The sequence below is a fragment of the Cygnus atratus genome, chromosome 7 (assembly GCF_013377495.2).
Source record: "Cygnus atratus isolate AKBS03 ecotype Queensland, Australia chromosome 7, CAtr_DNAZoo_HiC_assembly, whole genome shotgun sequence".
Taxonomy (NCBI): Eukaryota; Metazoa; Chordata; class Aves; order Anseriformes; family Anatidae; genus Cygnus; species Cygnus atratus.
Genome location: NC_066368.1, coordinates 31,369,899 through 31,382,512, shown reverse-complemented (window position 1 = coordinate 31,382,512; position 12,614 = coordinate 31,369,899). Strand labels below are relative to the sequence as shown.

The window sequence follows — 12,614 nt, the reverse complement described above, 5'->3', positions numbered from 1 at the left end:
ATTACCAAATCTAAAGTAAAGAGAAACCTCTTCTAGCTCTCAAAAATAGAAGACTGGCTTAGAGCATTAAAGATAGAGTTCAGAAAGAAAACAGCTTTCAGATTTACCTTCTCTCTGACTTTTGCATTTGGACAGCATAAATACGGAGCTAACAGCGGAACCTGTGAGAGTTGCACTGATTCCTCCAAATCTTGTCTTAGAAATGAGTCCCACAGCTCCCTGCAAAGTAATTGGTCTAATTAGGTGGTAGGAAGGAGCTTCTTTAAATTCCTCAGAAATTAAGACGTGTCATCCGCTTAACATCTTAGCATCTGTTACTGCCTCTTGCACATTTCTCCACTACAGCAGTCTGAAGGACACTTTCCTGGACCTTTGAGAAAAATAAATAAATAAATAAATAAACCCCTTGAAACAGAGAAGAAATTAGCCCTTTCTTCAGTGGGATGAAGCATGTAAGGCATTTCACCCCCTCCTTATTCCTCAGTTTGGTGCACGTGTGCCTGGGTGAGTATAATAATCACTTTAAATAAAAATATAGGAGGATATGGGCATAACCTTAAATCCTGTAGCAATCCTTACTGATGTGGTCATGTTGTCCTGAAATATCTTCCGTGGCAGCTGCTGACCCCTGTGAATTGATACCCTCTGTGCTTATATATTTGTACTTTTATTTCAAACGGGCTATTTTGAATCTCTTACAGTCAGTCAGCAGACAGACAACTAACATGCTTTTTGTGTTTTTTTTTTTGTTTTTTTTTTTTCTAAACTTTGCTGTTGTCTGGCAGCAAGTAAGTAACAATTTAATTGTGGCTAATTGCTCCTGCAGTAGGCATAATATTAAGGCAGAATGTGTTTAGAATACTGTGTGAAGTACCAAGGCACTGGGAAAGTTTCAGATTTGCGTGTGTAGCATAGGGGAGAGGCATACAGTCATTGCAAGTTGAAAAGGTTAATTTTGCAATGAAAATGTCTGGATCTGATTGAGATTTCTTAGAGATCCTGCTACTTGATTTGTTTCTGGTAGTGGTTTTTTGTATGCTCTCTTTCTCTTTTTGCTGCTGTGTGAATTTTGGCACAGTAGCATGCAGAAGTAACTTTATTTAAAATATCTGTACAGATACAATTCAGAAAGTCCATTGCAGCAACTGGATATCTTATGTGCTCGTAGTATTCCCAAAACAGTTCTTGTTTACTGAGAGTCAGTTAACAAAGCTAGATAACTGCCACCAGTGAAATGCTTTTCTTTGGCTTCTGTTTTGTTTTGATTGCAGTTCAGGCAAATTATGCCCCCTATTTCTTTGATAATGGAGCCAGAAGCACAAACGGGAACATGGCACTTCTGAGCCTTTCGGAGGACACACCTGTTGGTCAGTATTAACATGGATATGTTTAAATTGTGAAACTGGAGCTGTTTGCTCTTTTGATTAGCAGCATACATTTCGTCGCAGGCGTTGTTATATACTGTGGGTTTGCATGTTTTTTTCTCAAGCATTTAATTGGTCTCAATTTAAAACGACATGCTTGAATTTAAAGCACGAAATTTAGCTCCCCTTTTCTTGGTCCATGAATCTATTAACAGCGTCAGAGCACAGACCTTTGGGATTGTCTCATCAATTCTGTAAATGTTTATAAGAAAGCATAGTTGCTAATAATTTTATCAGCCTTGATAAAAGCAAGCTATACGTTGAAAAGTAACAGAAGCATGATTTTCTTTAAAGTTATCGCATTTTTCATGTTTACAGTACAAATGGTAGAAAATGTTTCTACTCGGAGTGAAAATTGCTTTGTCTAAATAAGTGATTTTTTTAAAAAAACAGATACAGTTTTGTTTACTGAAAATTAGAAAACATACATTTTTCAACTATCAATATTTTGAGGCAGGTGTATTTATGCTTTTTTAACAACAAAAAAAAAAAAGATGATTTATAATCGACATTTTCCTTGGCAAAAGAATAATTTCCTAACATCTAAAAAATTTTATGTAAAATATATCACAGTGATGAAGACTACCTTTTTTCCAAGTGTAATGCTGAGGTTTTGTTTAGTATTTGCCACGGGTTGTCTGTAGCTGTTGCAGGTAAAGAAAAGTATTTAGCCATTGCAAACTGAGCACCAAAGCACCCATTTATTATCAGCCTTGTGTGAAGAGGAGAGAGGTGCATGGAGGGGTGTACCCCAAAACCTCCCCTCCCAGGTCTTAGGCAGTGTGCTGGGGGTGAGGGCAGGATCCAGAGGGCACAGTCTCCTCTGGAAGTCCAACACTGCTGCCTTCGTCATCCTAAATATGACCATGGCACTCATTGCTTGGAGAAGTGGCTGCTTGGGGTTTGCTCCAAACCTCTATTTCTGGCCCAGTGGTGTAAAAGCCAGCCACGATCCATGCTGGGCATGTTGGGGGGTGAGGAGGGAATGGTTGGGAAGCAGTGACTTCTTTTGCTGTTCAACCAGAAAGGAGGAGGGGGAGAAAGCAGCACATAGCGTAGAAATGACGCATCTAGTGGATTAACTTGAGGCGAGCTTGCTTATGATGCAGCAGGGTTTCACTATAAGCTCAGTCAAGCTCAAGTGGAAACCTCAGCTGAAGGCTGACAGTGTTGTAGTGGCACATGCAAAAGCCAGAGGCAGACCAAGAGGCTGTGATTAGCGCCATACCTTTGCCCAGCTTCATCTGCAAGACACACTTGCTCTACCTTAGCAATGAGGACAGCTCTGCTTGGTGCTGGAGCAAGGATGGCCCATGGAACTGCTTGTCTGTTAGTGTAGATAAGGCTTGTAATGCTGGATACTTGCTGAAACAAAATGGGACCCCTGATCCAGTTTGTTTGGGGTGACGTTTGCCATTGCCACCCCTCAAACCACAGGCAGTACAACTCACTTGCCTCCTGACTGCCATCCCCTGGTGTGGTGCCAGCTCGCAGGCATTTACAGAGCATCAGCCTCTCCCTGCCGCTGCTGGGGGCCTCCAGCCACCTGCGTGGAGATGGGGAGCTGAAGATGGCACTAAGCTGCAGCACAGTCAGAAATGTCCCTCCTAGCAGGACTGTAGTGCCACAGTTCCACTCAGGTGACAGCACTCCCTGCAGCAGCGGATTGTATCAGTGATTTTCTAGTGCTGGGACGCCGTGCAGCTGGTCTGGGGCTGCAGGTGGGCAGAAAAGGAGCATGTGCGTGCCTAGATGGCAGAACGGCAGTGCGAGGGCTCGAAGGCTGTGTTAGTATACGTGCAGCTAGCCTGAGCAAGGATAGGCAAATACACACTGGGCTTTTACGTGTGCTTTGGTAACACAGCAACCAGGCTAGGTGCACAGAGCTCCCTGGGGTGTTTATGCTTTGGTTGCAGCTGTGGTAAAGCTCAAGCTGCTCCATCTGTCGTGCCGCTGTTTCTCATGCTTGCTGGCTTTGGCCAGAGTGTGTTTACATTGGCTAGCCTCTACTTCTAGTCTGCTTTATAAATGTACTTTAAAAGACAAGAGAGAAGCAACTTGTGGTTTAAATCTCGAAAGGTGCTACCAAAAGTGTTTTGCTGAGGTGAAGGATCTGGAGTTGCTGAGTTCAGACTTTTGCAAAGGACCTAGAGAAGCCTGTGCCAAAGGAAGATATGCTTTTGAGGAGTCCCTGTGTGCTGGCTTTGCCATGCAGCTGCAAGTATTTTTTTTGGCCTGTAGTTCTCAGGGCACCTTGCCTAAAAGCTCTGAGTACTGCAGGATCCTCTCTGCTGAAAGCACTTGAGGAAATGCCCTTGGGACACGGCTACTTGGGGCTTGCTCAACGCAAACTGCTGCTGCTGCTACCCACAGCCCACGTCAGCACAGGCACTCCTCAGGGATGGTTTGGCAGGGGGCTCCCAGAGCAGAGCATGAACAGCACTGGCACTTCAGTGCTGTGGTGCCTGCTGGGCTTTTGGCTTTGCTCTTTGTGAGGGGTCTCATGCTGTTGCTGTTGCTCTTCGTCCCTCTGCCTTGTTCTTTCTCTGGAAGGAGGGGAAGGATTCTGGTCTCCAATGTCCATGCACAGTACCAAGCGTCCACGCTCCAGCAGTCATCTTTCAGTCCTGAGCAGGATGATCGGTGACAAAGCAGGGGCATTAAAACCTTTGTAGGTTTGGTTCTGAATGTCTTCACTCAGCATTGGTTTAGGTGCTGCAAAACAGGGTGGGTTGGCATTTGGTCTTCTCTGTGCTTACTCAGAAGCTGGAGCATAGGCAGGAAAAGCTTTCTTGGCTGTGCCTCAGCAGCAGCCAGTGTCTGATGTGAGCAATGCCATCAACCGCAGCTTTAGTAAGCCTCCAGGAATTTTATAGTCTTTGGCACTGCTAAGATGACAAGCAGTTGGCAGTGTTGTGTATTAGTTAAGATCCCCAGCATCTGTAGGCAGGGGGCATGCGGTATTTCAGAGCACCAAAAGGAGATGATGGTTTCTCTGTGTGACTGTAGAAAGAGAAATTGAAGTGATACAGCTGCAAGAACGCATCAAATTCAAGAAAAACACATTTTCGTGCTCAAACCATCTTTTACTCGACCTTCATTTGCCCTCTGGTATTTTGCCTACTTGCAGGTAGTTGTGGTCTATCAAGTTACATACATTGTGACATAAGTTATCATAAAGAAAGCAATTGCTATTACTGTGTGAAAGCCTGAAATTGCCTGTGCATTTCCAGATCTCATTTAAAGCTGCAGAGCATGAGACAATGTAAGAAGGGCCAGAACAGCAGCCCCCTCCAGCAGCAGACATAAAAATGGGAAAAGTTAGGAACTGAGATAGCAGTTGTGGTTTGTGGGCAGGTGGGGTTGTTCAGGGATGAGCTCTTTGCAAAGAGCTCTCTTTGTACATATAAAATGTACCTGTGCCGCTAATCAAGGTTTTGTGGCATGTGTGAGATGTTATTTCAGGTTGTTTTCCTCATCTTACCTCATTAATCCTGTAAGCCCTCACAGTAGGACATTGACAAGACTTGCAAAGCAAGGGATTGATGCATACTCGTAAGGCCTAAGTTCATTACTTTCTCAAAGCCCAAGCATCGTGTCTGGAGAATTTTGCATGCCTTTCATGCTTGCATTTATTTTTGTTTTCCCCCATGCCCCACGTATACACTGCCTCCCCATTAAAAGCCGATTTGTGGTGGCACTTTGTGATCAAAGCCCCCAGCTGCCTGCCACCTGACTGACCACCTCAGATCCCTCTGTCCTTCAAGCCTCCCAAGTTGTTCCTGCAGGCTCCTGATCTGGTTTCTTTCATCACTCATGGCTGGCTGTGGAGGCCTGTCTTGTCCTCTCTGGTATCCATCATTCCTTCTGTTTCTATTACCCTGACCCAACTGATGGTCCCCTAGCAGGCAAGAGTTCCTGCTGTTGTTCCTGGGCCTTCCTTCAGTGCTCAGAAGTCGCCCCCTGGCAGTGTGCTCTCTGTGGTTTTGTATTTCATCCATCACAAACATAGTAGCTGAACCCTGCCCACAATTTATTTCCTGCCCCCATCACAAAAAATATCTGAGTGAAAGAATTAGCATGCTTCTCTTTTAGATAACAACTGTTTGCTGACTATGCAAACAGATGTGGACCAATTAGCCCAAGTTTTGTCTTGACATCTAGAGACCCACCATGGCCTCACATTCAGATTACTCCAGAAAGGGTAAATTTTCTGAAGGTGCAAAAATATTCAGCTTTTTGCAAAAACTAAAAGCCACAAATTTTCCCTAAGAAAATTAGGAGCTCCCAGAACAAATTTGTTAAATGCAGCCAGCCTTCTACATCACTGTAGCAGAGGTAACACTACACAAAATGGCGTGCTTGCTGCTGTACCCCAGTCTCCCCACCATAGGGTCTCAGCTGTGGGGCTTCGGGCTGCTCCTCTGTGGTCTTGTCTCTGCTTTGCCAGCCACCGCAGTGTGCTGGGACAGGAGGGAGCAGGAGTCACCGGGGGCACTCGGGAGGCAGCAGGAGCTTGTAGCAAGTGGGTATGGTGCAGGTTTTTGGGTAGTCTTGGTGTCTGTCCATGTCATCCGGGAGCTCTGCTTTCCTTGGGGTGACCTCACAGTCTAAAACAGGCATCTGTGGGCTTTGTGTTAGTTGTTCATTGCCTCTTCTAGCGGGGAGATAGATGGGCATTTGGCTGAGACGGGTGGAGAACAGGCGAATAACCCCAGGCGAGATGGTATTCGCTGTGACACTGGGAGCACAAGTGTCCTGTCCTGGGAGCATGGCCATGTACATCCCTCTCAGCATCTTGTTAACAGATGTCAGCTGTGGTGGCAAAGGAAGACGGGGAGCGAACATGAGTCCAAAATGTGCCTGGCCTGTTTAACTTGGCAGGGAGGGGATTTGTTTGCAGAGCATTGCATAGCAGAGAGGGAGTGCGTGTCTTCAGCGAGAGGGCAGAAACAGCCTCAGAGCACGCAGACAGAGGCTGGCCGCGAATAAATTTGCTAGAAGTGAAGTAAAGTGAAGAAATAATATCAGGGGACAGCCATTCAGCCTGAGTAGCAGGAGCAAAGAGCAAATCGCTTTTAAGATGGACTAGAAAAATAGGGTGAAAGTCTGGCATGGCGCCTGGCAAGCAGCTGTAGCAAGGAGCAGTGTGCAGCTCCCCGGGACATCCCCAACCCAGCCTGCTGTGCCATTCCCAGGTGCTCGGGGTGTGCAGCGCATCTGTCAGGGCCCTTACACCACACTCACCATGTCCCTGGCTAAAGATTCTTCCATTCCCTTATCTTTCTGACAGGGAACGGCTGTTTACTTGGTGCTCCCTGATAAGATTTTGGCTCTGTGTTTCATTTATTTTCTTTTCAGCAAGTGGAGGCAGCACGCTGAGAGGAGATTTTTAATTGGCTTTAACACTGTGCTGAGAAGCATTCCCGGGGTGTTAATGATATAGAGAGCATTGTGCAGTGAAATTGCAGTTCAGACAAAATTAGGAACTGTAATGAGGTAGAAGAGAAATTTTGATCCACAATCCAATTTGAAAGGCACACAAGTACCCTGTGTTATGAAAAATGAAGTATCAGTTTTAGCTAGGAAGCAAACCTGCTCAGAAACCTCAGTAATCTGAGCCTGGATCAATATCAATGTTTCTCCTCACTTCTAGCAACAAGAAAATTCCTGTTTTTCTCAAAAGAAAATTCCTAGAAGATGCTGGAGAGAAAATTATCAGATTAGAAGAATGAGTCTAACAGGTTCAGGTGTGTTCACCTGAACTTTCACAGTCCTGTTCTTCTCTAACACATGCCTGGCCATCCCTGAGGAGCGCTTGGCAGCAGTGGTGGCGTGGGGAAACCCCAATCCCAGCACTGGGCCGCGTGCCTGGTTGTCACCCACAGGCTGTGAAAGACCACAGACATGGGTCGTGGTGTCCATCCTGCTTCTCCACTGGACAGGCAGTGCTGCTCAGCAGCTGCAGACACCTCCATGTGCTGGAAACAGGCAGGACAGGCAGCAGTGTATGAAGTGGAAGGGACAGGACAAGTGAAAAAGAAGGGCACAGAAGCAATTAAGAAGTAAAAACTTCTAGTGACAGAAAAAGGACAAAAAAGAGTTGGTCTGAAAACAGTTGATGCCTGAATTCTTCATTTGGACCTAGCTGTGATACTGAGAGAGCTTTTGAAAAACAAGAACAAATGCGATCAGTGCTGGGGCTGTACCTTTAACAGTCTTGAAACTTCTATCTCCTCTGTAGACAGCTATATCGAGAGGTGGGTGTCCTCTTAGGACACTGTTTTAAAACAATCCCAGTTTATTCCTCTCCTTACCTTTCTTTTTATGTATACAGTTCAGGTGTTATGGTAAGAGAAGTCTCATCATACTGCTCATTGTCTTTCCCTAAAAACAACACAGATGTCCTGTAATTTCCTTCTCTGTTTCGTGGGATATGTCTACCAAAATTGTGGAAAGCATTTTTGCAGTTTTGTAAACCTGTTTTGCAAACCCTGAATATTTGTTGGCTGGCTGAGCTAGCTCATAATAGAGTCTGTTGTATGTGTTCTACATGCTCATTGTTTTTTGAACTTTTTTTTCTGTACAAAGTTGCCCAGATAATTTCCCTGATAATCACCATAAGAGAGGTCACTTGCAAGTGAGCACAGATCCAGCATGGCTTTGCATAATCTCTTGCTGTGCAGACAGCAACAGCTATATTTTCTAAGTATCAGTGCTGATGTCTGGATGTTGTGTGTCCATTAAGCTTGCCAGTTTTCTGCTTCATGTTTTTCATGTCAAGAAATAAGCAAATGAGGTTGCATTACAAAACTAAAGAAAGCTTCAAGAAGCTTACCTGTCTGTGCATTGGCAGGACCTCAGCCAAAGCTCTGGAGTTAAACATATATATGGGGCTGGTCAGTGAAAAACTCCACTGCCACTGCAGTGAGGATATGTGAAAAAGGTTATGACTTCTGCTCATAAAATTAAAAATCCATCAGACTTAGGGTCAGAGTAGTTAAAACTGGAATCTTCTGGGCTCTCTTTGACAGTGTTCTGCCCTAACTTTGTTAACTTACTTAGCAGTGGTCATTCCATCCTATCTCTGTGTCCTGTGCAAAAGCAAAACACAGCACCAACCAGTCAGTCATTCGCAGTATTTCCAATTTAAAGAACTTTGTTAGAAGCTTGTTAGAACTTTGTTAGTTTGTGTTCTGAACCTCTACGACTTGGATATCTCAGATAAGTTATCCACATTGCATCAGACTGCTAGGAGGAAAAAGAAAACGAGCGTTTTATATATCAGGCTCAGTTAACTGATAATTGTAAAGTGCTTGAAGTTACTTGGGTGAGGATACTAATGCACATTAGAATGACAAACATCTGAGTTTAAAAAAAGTAATGCTAATAAACCCGCAGCATGTTTTGAAAATGTGGGTGTTATAACACCCCCAGAAAATATCACTTCTGATAAACAAAGTCGCTTTACTGCAAAAACTGGCACCAGCTTCTCAAATGTTTAAAAATAGAAATAACATTCTCTCTTTCCCCAGCTTGTGAAGGAAATACATTGATGAATTTAGAGAATTTATTCATTGTTATGAGCATGAGTGGGTGTGTTAAGTAGAGAATCTAATGAGAGGGAGCTAATGAGGGGGAGCTAAGCAGGAAAGAAGACTTTTGCATCTAGTTCTGAAAGTGGAAAAGTCGGCAAATGTCCTTGCGTCTCCAGAGCCTGGGCCCTGTTCTGTGTGAGTGCTGCCTTCAGCTCCTGGGCTCCTCTACCTGCTAGTTTGCAACTTCATTGTTCCCATAGAAAAAGGTGTGTGAGGGCCCTACAACAGCATCACTTCAGGCTCACCTGTGTTAATAGTTAGTCAAGAACTTATCTGTGTCATCACTACGATGCAGACAGTATTGATCTATGTGCAATTGCACGGGAAAGGGCCCTAACTGAGAGAAACCAGCACTGATGAATTCAGTTTAACCATGAGGCTAAGAAGTGACAATCAGGACTATTGAACAGTCTATGCACTTGTATTTCCCAGTAAGTGGGTTTGATGCACAGAAGCTTTGCTTGCTACAGGAGGGCTGAGTTCTTAGGGAGCAAATCAACGAAGTGTTCACTGACTGAACATTTCCCTGTGGTTACGTCACTGGTCAATTTTTCAGGTACCTATGTGTATACCCTGAATGGAACTGATCCTGAAGGAGATCCCGTGACATATGGCCTGACCTATGAAGCTGGATCAAGACGCTACTTTTCTGTTGACAGAAACCTTGGAAATGTTACGCTGATTGAAGAACTTGACAGAGAGGTAGAGTACAGCAAAACGTCACCACTTTGCGTATTGATGGAATTTCCTTATGTTTCCATTGATCAATGGCTGTGAGGGGCAACATCAATTTGTGTCACCTGAAACATGTAATTTACTTCATAATTCTGAGACATGATAATTCACCCATCAGGTTGTTTTCCAGTTGACTTGCACCACTAACACTACTATCTAACTTGTTGGCAGCTCTGGGCATTTTTCATCTTTTGCCAAAAGAGAAGTTTATATTTTATGCCTATCTTCCCCGACACGCACCCCATCAAGAACAGTCCTATAATCCTCAGGCAGAATCTGTATTTCTTTAGGACTCTCCTGTCATTAGGAGAAAGCAGAGATTTATGAAAGCAGTGTTCCGGGACACTTTCCTAGTTACATGTAGCACTTTGACCCATAACCATGTGGGTTAAAGATGTTCCCAGCAACAGTGGCCTAAAGGCAACCTTATTGCAGGAACACAGGCATAATCATCATGTATGCTTTGCAGCAAAGAGTACGCAATACTTAGTAAACCCTTCAAAATACTGTATACTAAGAAGAATTTTGAACACACAATGTTGTTTTAGGAAGCGTTTCTTCAAAAAGATGACTGATTTTTCACAAGCACTTTATAGGACAATATGAATTCCCAGAGCACCCATCTCTTGACAGTAGCTCCAGAAAGTCCAAGGAGCCCTTTAGCTGAAGCCCCTGAGGGGTCTCTTTAGTCTCCCCTGTGATGGTTTTGTGGTATCAGTTGTTATTTTCATGTACCTGCTGAAATATGTTTAAATCTGCAGTTCATTTTCCAATAACGGCAGAACCTTCTCTCTAACAAATGAATTTTATTGGTTTACAGAAAGAAGATGAGATTGAAGTTATTGTCAGTATTTCAGATGGCCTGAGTACAGTAAGCATTTAATTATACTCTAACTTGTCAAACAGTCCACCCTGCAGTTGTACCTCCTCCCATTAAATTACCTTACAGGGACTATCTCATTTTATCAGAAAACATAATCTCATTAGAGTTTTACCTCCTGTTTCAGGAGCCACTGAACTGTCAGTAACTCAGGTCTCACTCCAGCTTCTTACTCAGCTGTTTGAGGATAATTACAGTGTAGTGTGAGCTGAAAGCTTGACTTAGTGGCCTACAGAATAAAAGCAGCTTCCTACAAAGTTTCGCTGTCAGCTCAGTGGGATTCATAACTAAGAAGGAGCTGAAGGCTTTTTGGAGAAATATGTGACATTACAGGAACCTAGTGTTAGACACATGAGAACTGACTGTCCCTCCACCCCCGCAATGTTTCTCTAGTATGGCATTAAGAAGATTTGCCTAGGCTAGCTAAGGTGGTGAGGTTTTTCGTCTGCTGCTGAATAAAGCTTTGATCATGTCTAATCTTTAAGGGCTTAACTGAGGCATTGCACAAGCATCCAGTCCTAGTTCTACAAATTTCCTTGGTGTTTTCAGTTTACAGACATGCTCTCACAGTCAGGATGTTAGTCTGCCGGTAAGAGGACCTGGACTTCATCACTAGAGGAGCAACAAAAGTGGGACCCTCTTACTGTCCACAGAACTGGATAACTCTAGAGCTTTTTCTCATCTCAAAAAATTAAGTGAGATTACCGCATGCTTGGGAGACACCCAAGTCCTACAGGCACAACTACCCCCACAATCTCCATAAATAGCTACTAATGGGATCGCATCCACCTGCCCACTTTGTAGACAACTGGGAAGTTCATCAAATATACTTGCATCCATATTTTTAGAAAAAGAACATGCATTTTCTTCAAGGTAGATTCTTAAAAACATGCATTTGTTACATCCAAATTATGCATGCTATTAACCTAATATGATACAAACAAGGCATTAATGAATGCTCTGGGCTGTCAGTACCAACCTGTACGCTGTCTTTTATGTATTCCCATAAAATATATCATGGTATCTTGAATGCCGTAAAGAAGATGACTTAAGAAAATCAGCCCTGATCTATAACTTTATAAAGTACTGTAAGACTCCTTATTTAGTTTAGAGATATCTGCATGCTCTCCACACAGCTAATTCTTCTGGATTTTGTGGTTTTCTGTTTTCTCTTTTATATACTCAGTTTTGGTAGTGCAAAGGCATCCTATTACAAAATTTTTCATTGCCTTTGGCTACACCTTAGTAGGCAAATGAACAGATTTTGTTGTAAATCAGCTTGACATATAACATGTTCTTCATATTCTACTCCAGGTTTCGGAAAAAGTTAGGATCCTTGTAACAGATGCTAATGATGAGAGCCCAGAGTTCATCAATACACCTTACATAGTCCAAGTGCCAGAGGTTTGTGAAGTTTCTTTGCATACTATATTTCAATAGAATGTAAAGAGGAGCTAGTTTGTTTTCAGTCAAGTAACAAAATCAGCAGGACTAATTGGCATTGTTTTGTTTTGGGATTTGGGCAGGAATTTAGTATTTACTGCAAACTTAGGGAACAAGTTAGCAGATTTCCTGACGTGTTTATTCCAGAAAGTTTTACTTGTTTCTTGGTCTTCTCCAGTTTCTTCCATTCTTAATCTCTTCCCTCTTTTCCTTCTGCTCTTTGGTCCCCTCATTCATTTATATTCTTTCTACTAGCTCTCTTTTTCTGCCTCTTTGCGTGCTCACTTTTCATTTTTTCCAACTCCCCTAATTTGCCACTTCTGTCTGACTCTGGTACCTCTTTCTGGTCACAGAACACTCCCTCTGGCAGCAGTATCTTTAAGATCGAGGCAGTGGACAGAGACACTGGTTCTGGGGGAAGTATCACATACTTCTTGCAGGTAAGGTATTGCCTGTACCTTCAAAAACATCTCTCTCCTAAGATATAGGGGATTGAACTGCTAGTAGCGTCTATAGAACCGATTTTGTACTGTG

At 43.4% G+C, this 12,614-nt stretch overlaps 1 protein-coding gene across 1 annotated transcript in view; it reads left to right on the top strand.

The window, feature by feature from the left end:
* Positions 1–443: 443 nt before the first annotated feature.
* The window catches only part of CDHR1 (cadherin related family member 1), a 43,402-nt gene continuing 31,231 nt past the window's right edge, over positions 444–12,614 (top strand). The window contains exons 1-6 of the mRNA XM_035541241.1: positions 444–504; positions 1,272–1,367; positions 9,579–9,724; positions 10,578–10,628; positions 11,952–12,041; positions 12,434–12,520. Of these exons, the coding sequence (XP_035397134.1) occupies positions 444–504; positions 1,272–1,367; positions 9,579–9,724; positions 10,578–10,628; positions 11,952–12,041; positions 12,434–12,520 (531 nt within the window). The remainder of the gene's footprint in view (positions 505–1,271; positions 1,368–9,578; positions 9,725–10,577; positions 10,629–11,951; positions 12,042–12,433; positions 12,521–12,614) is intronic.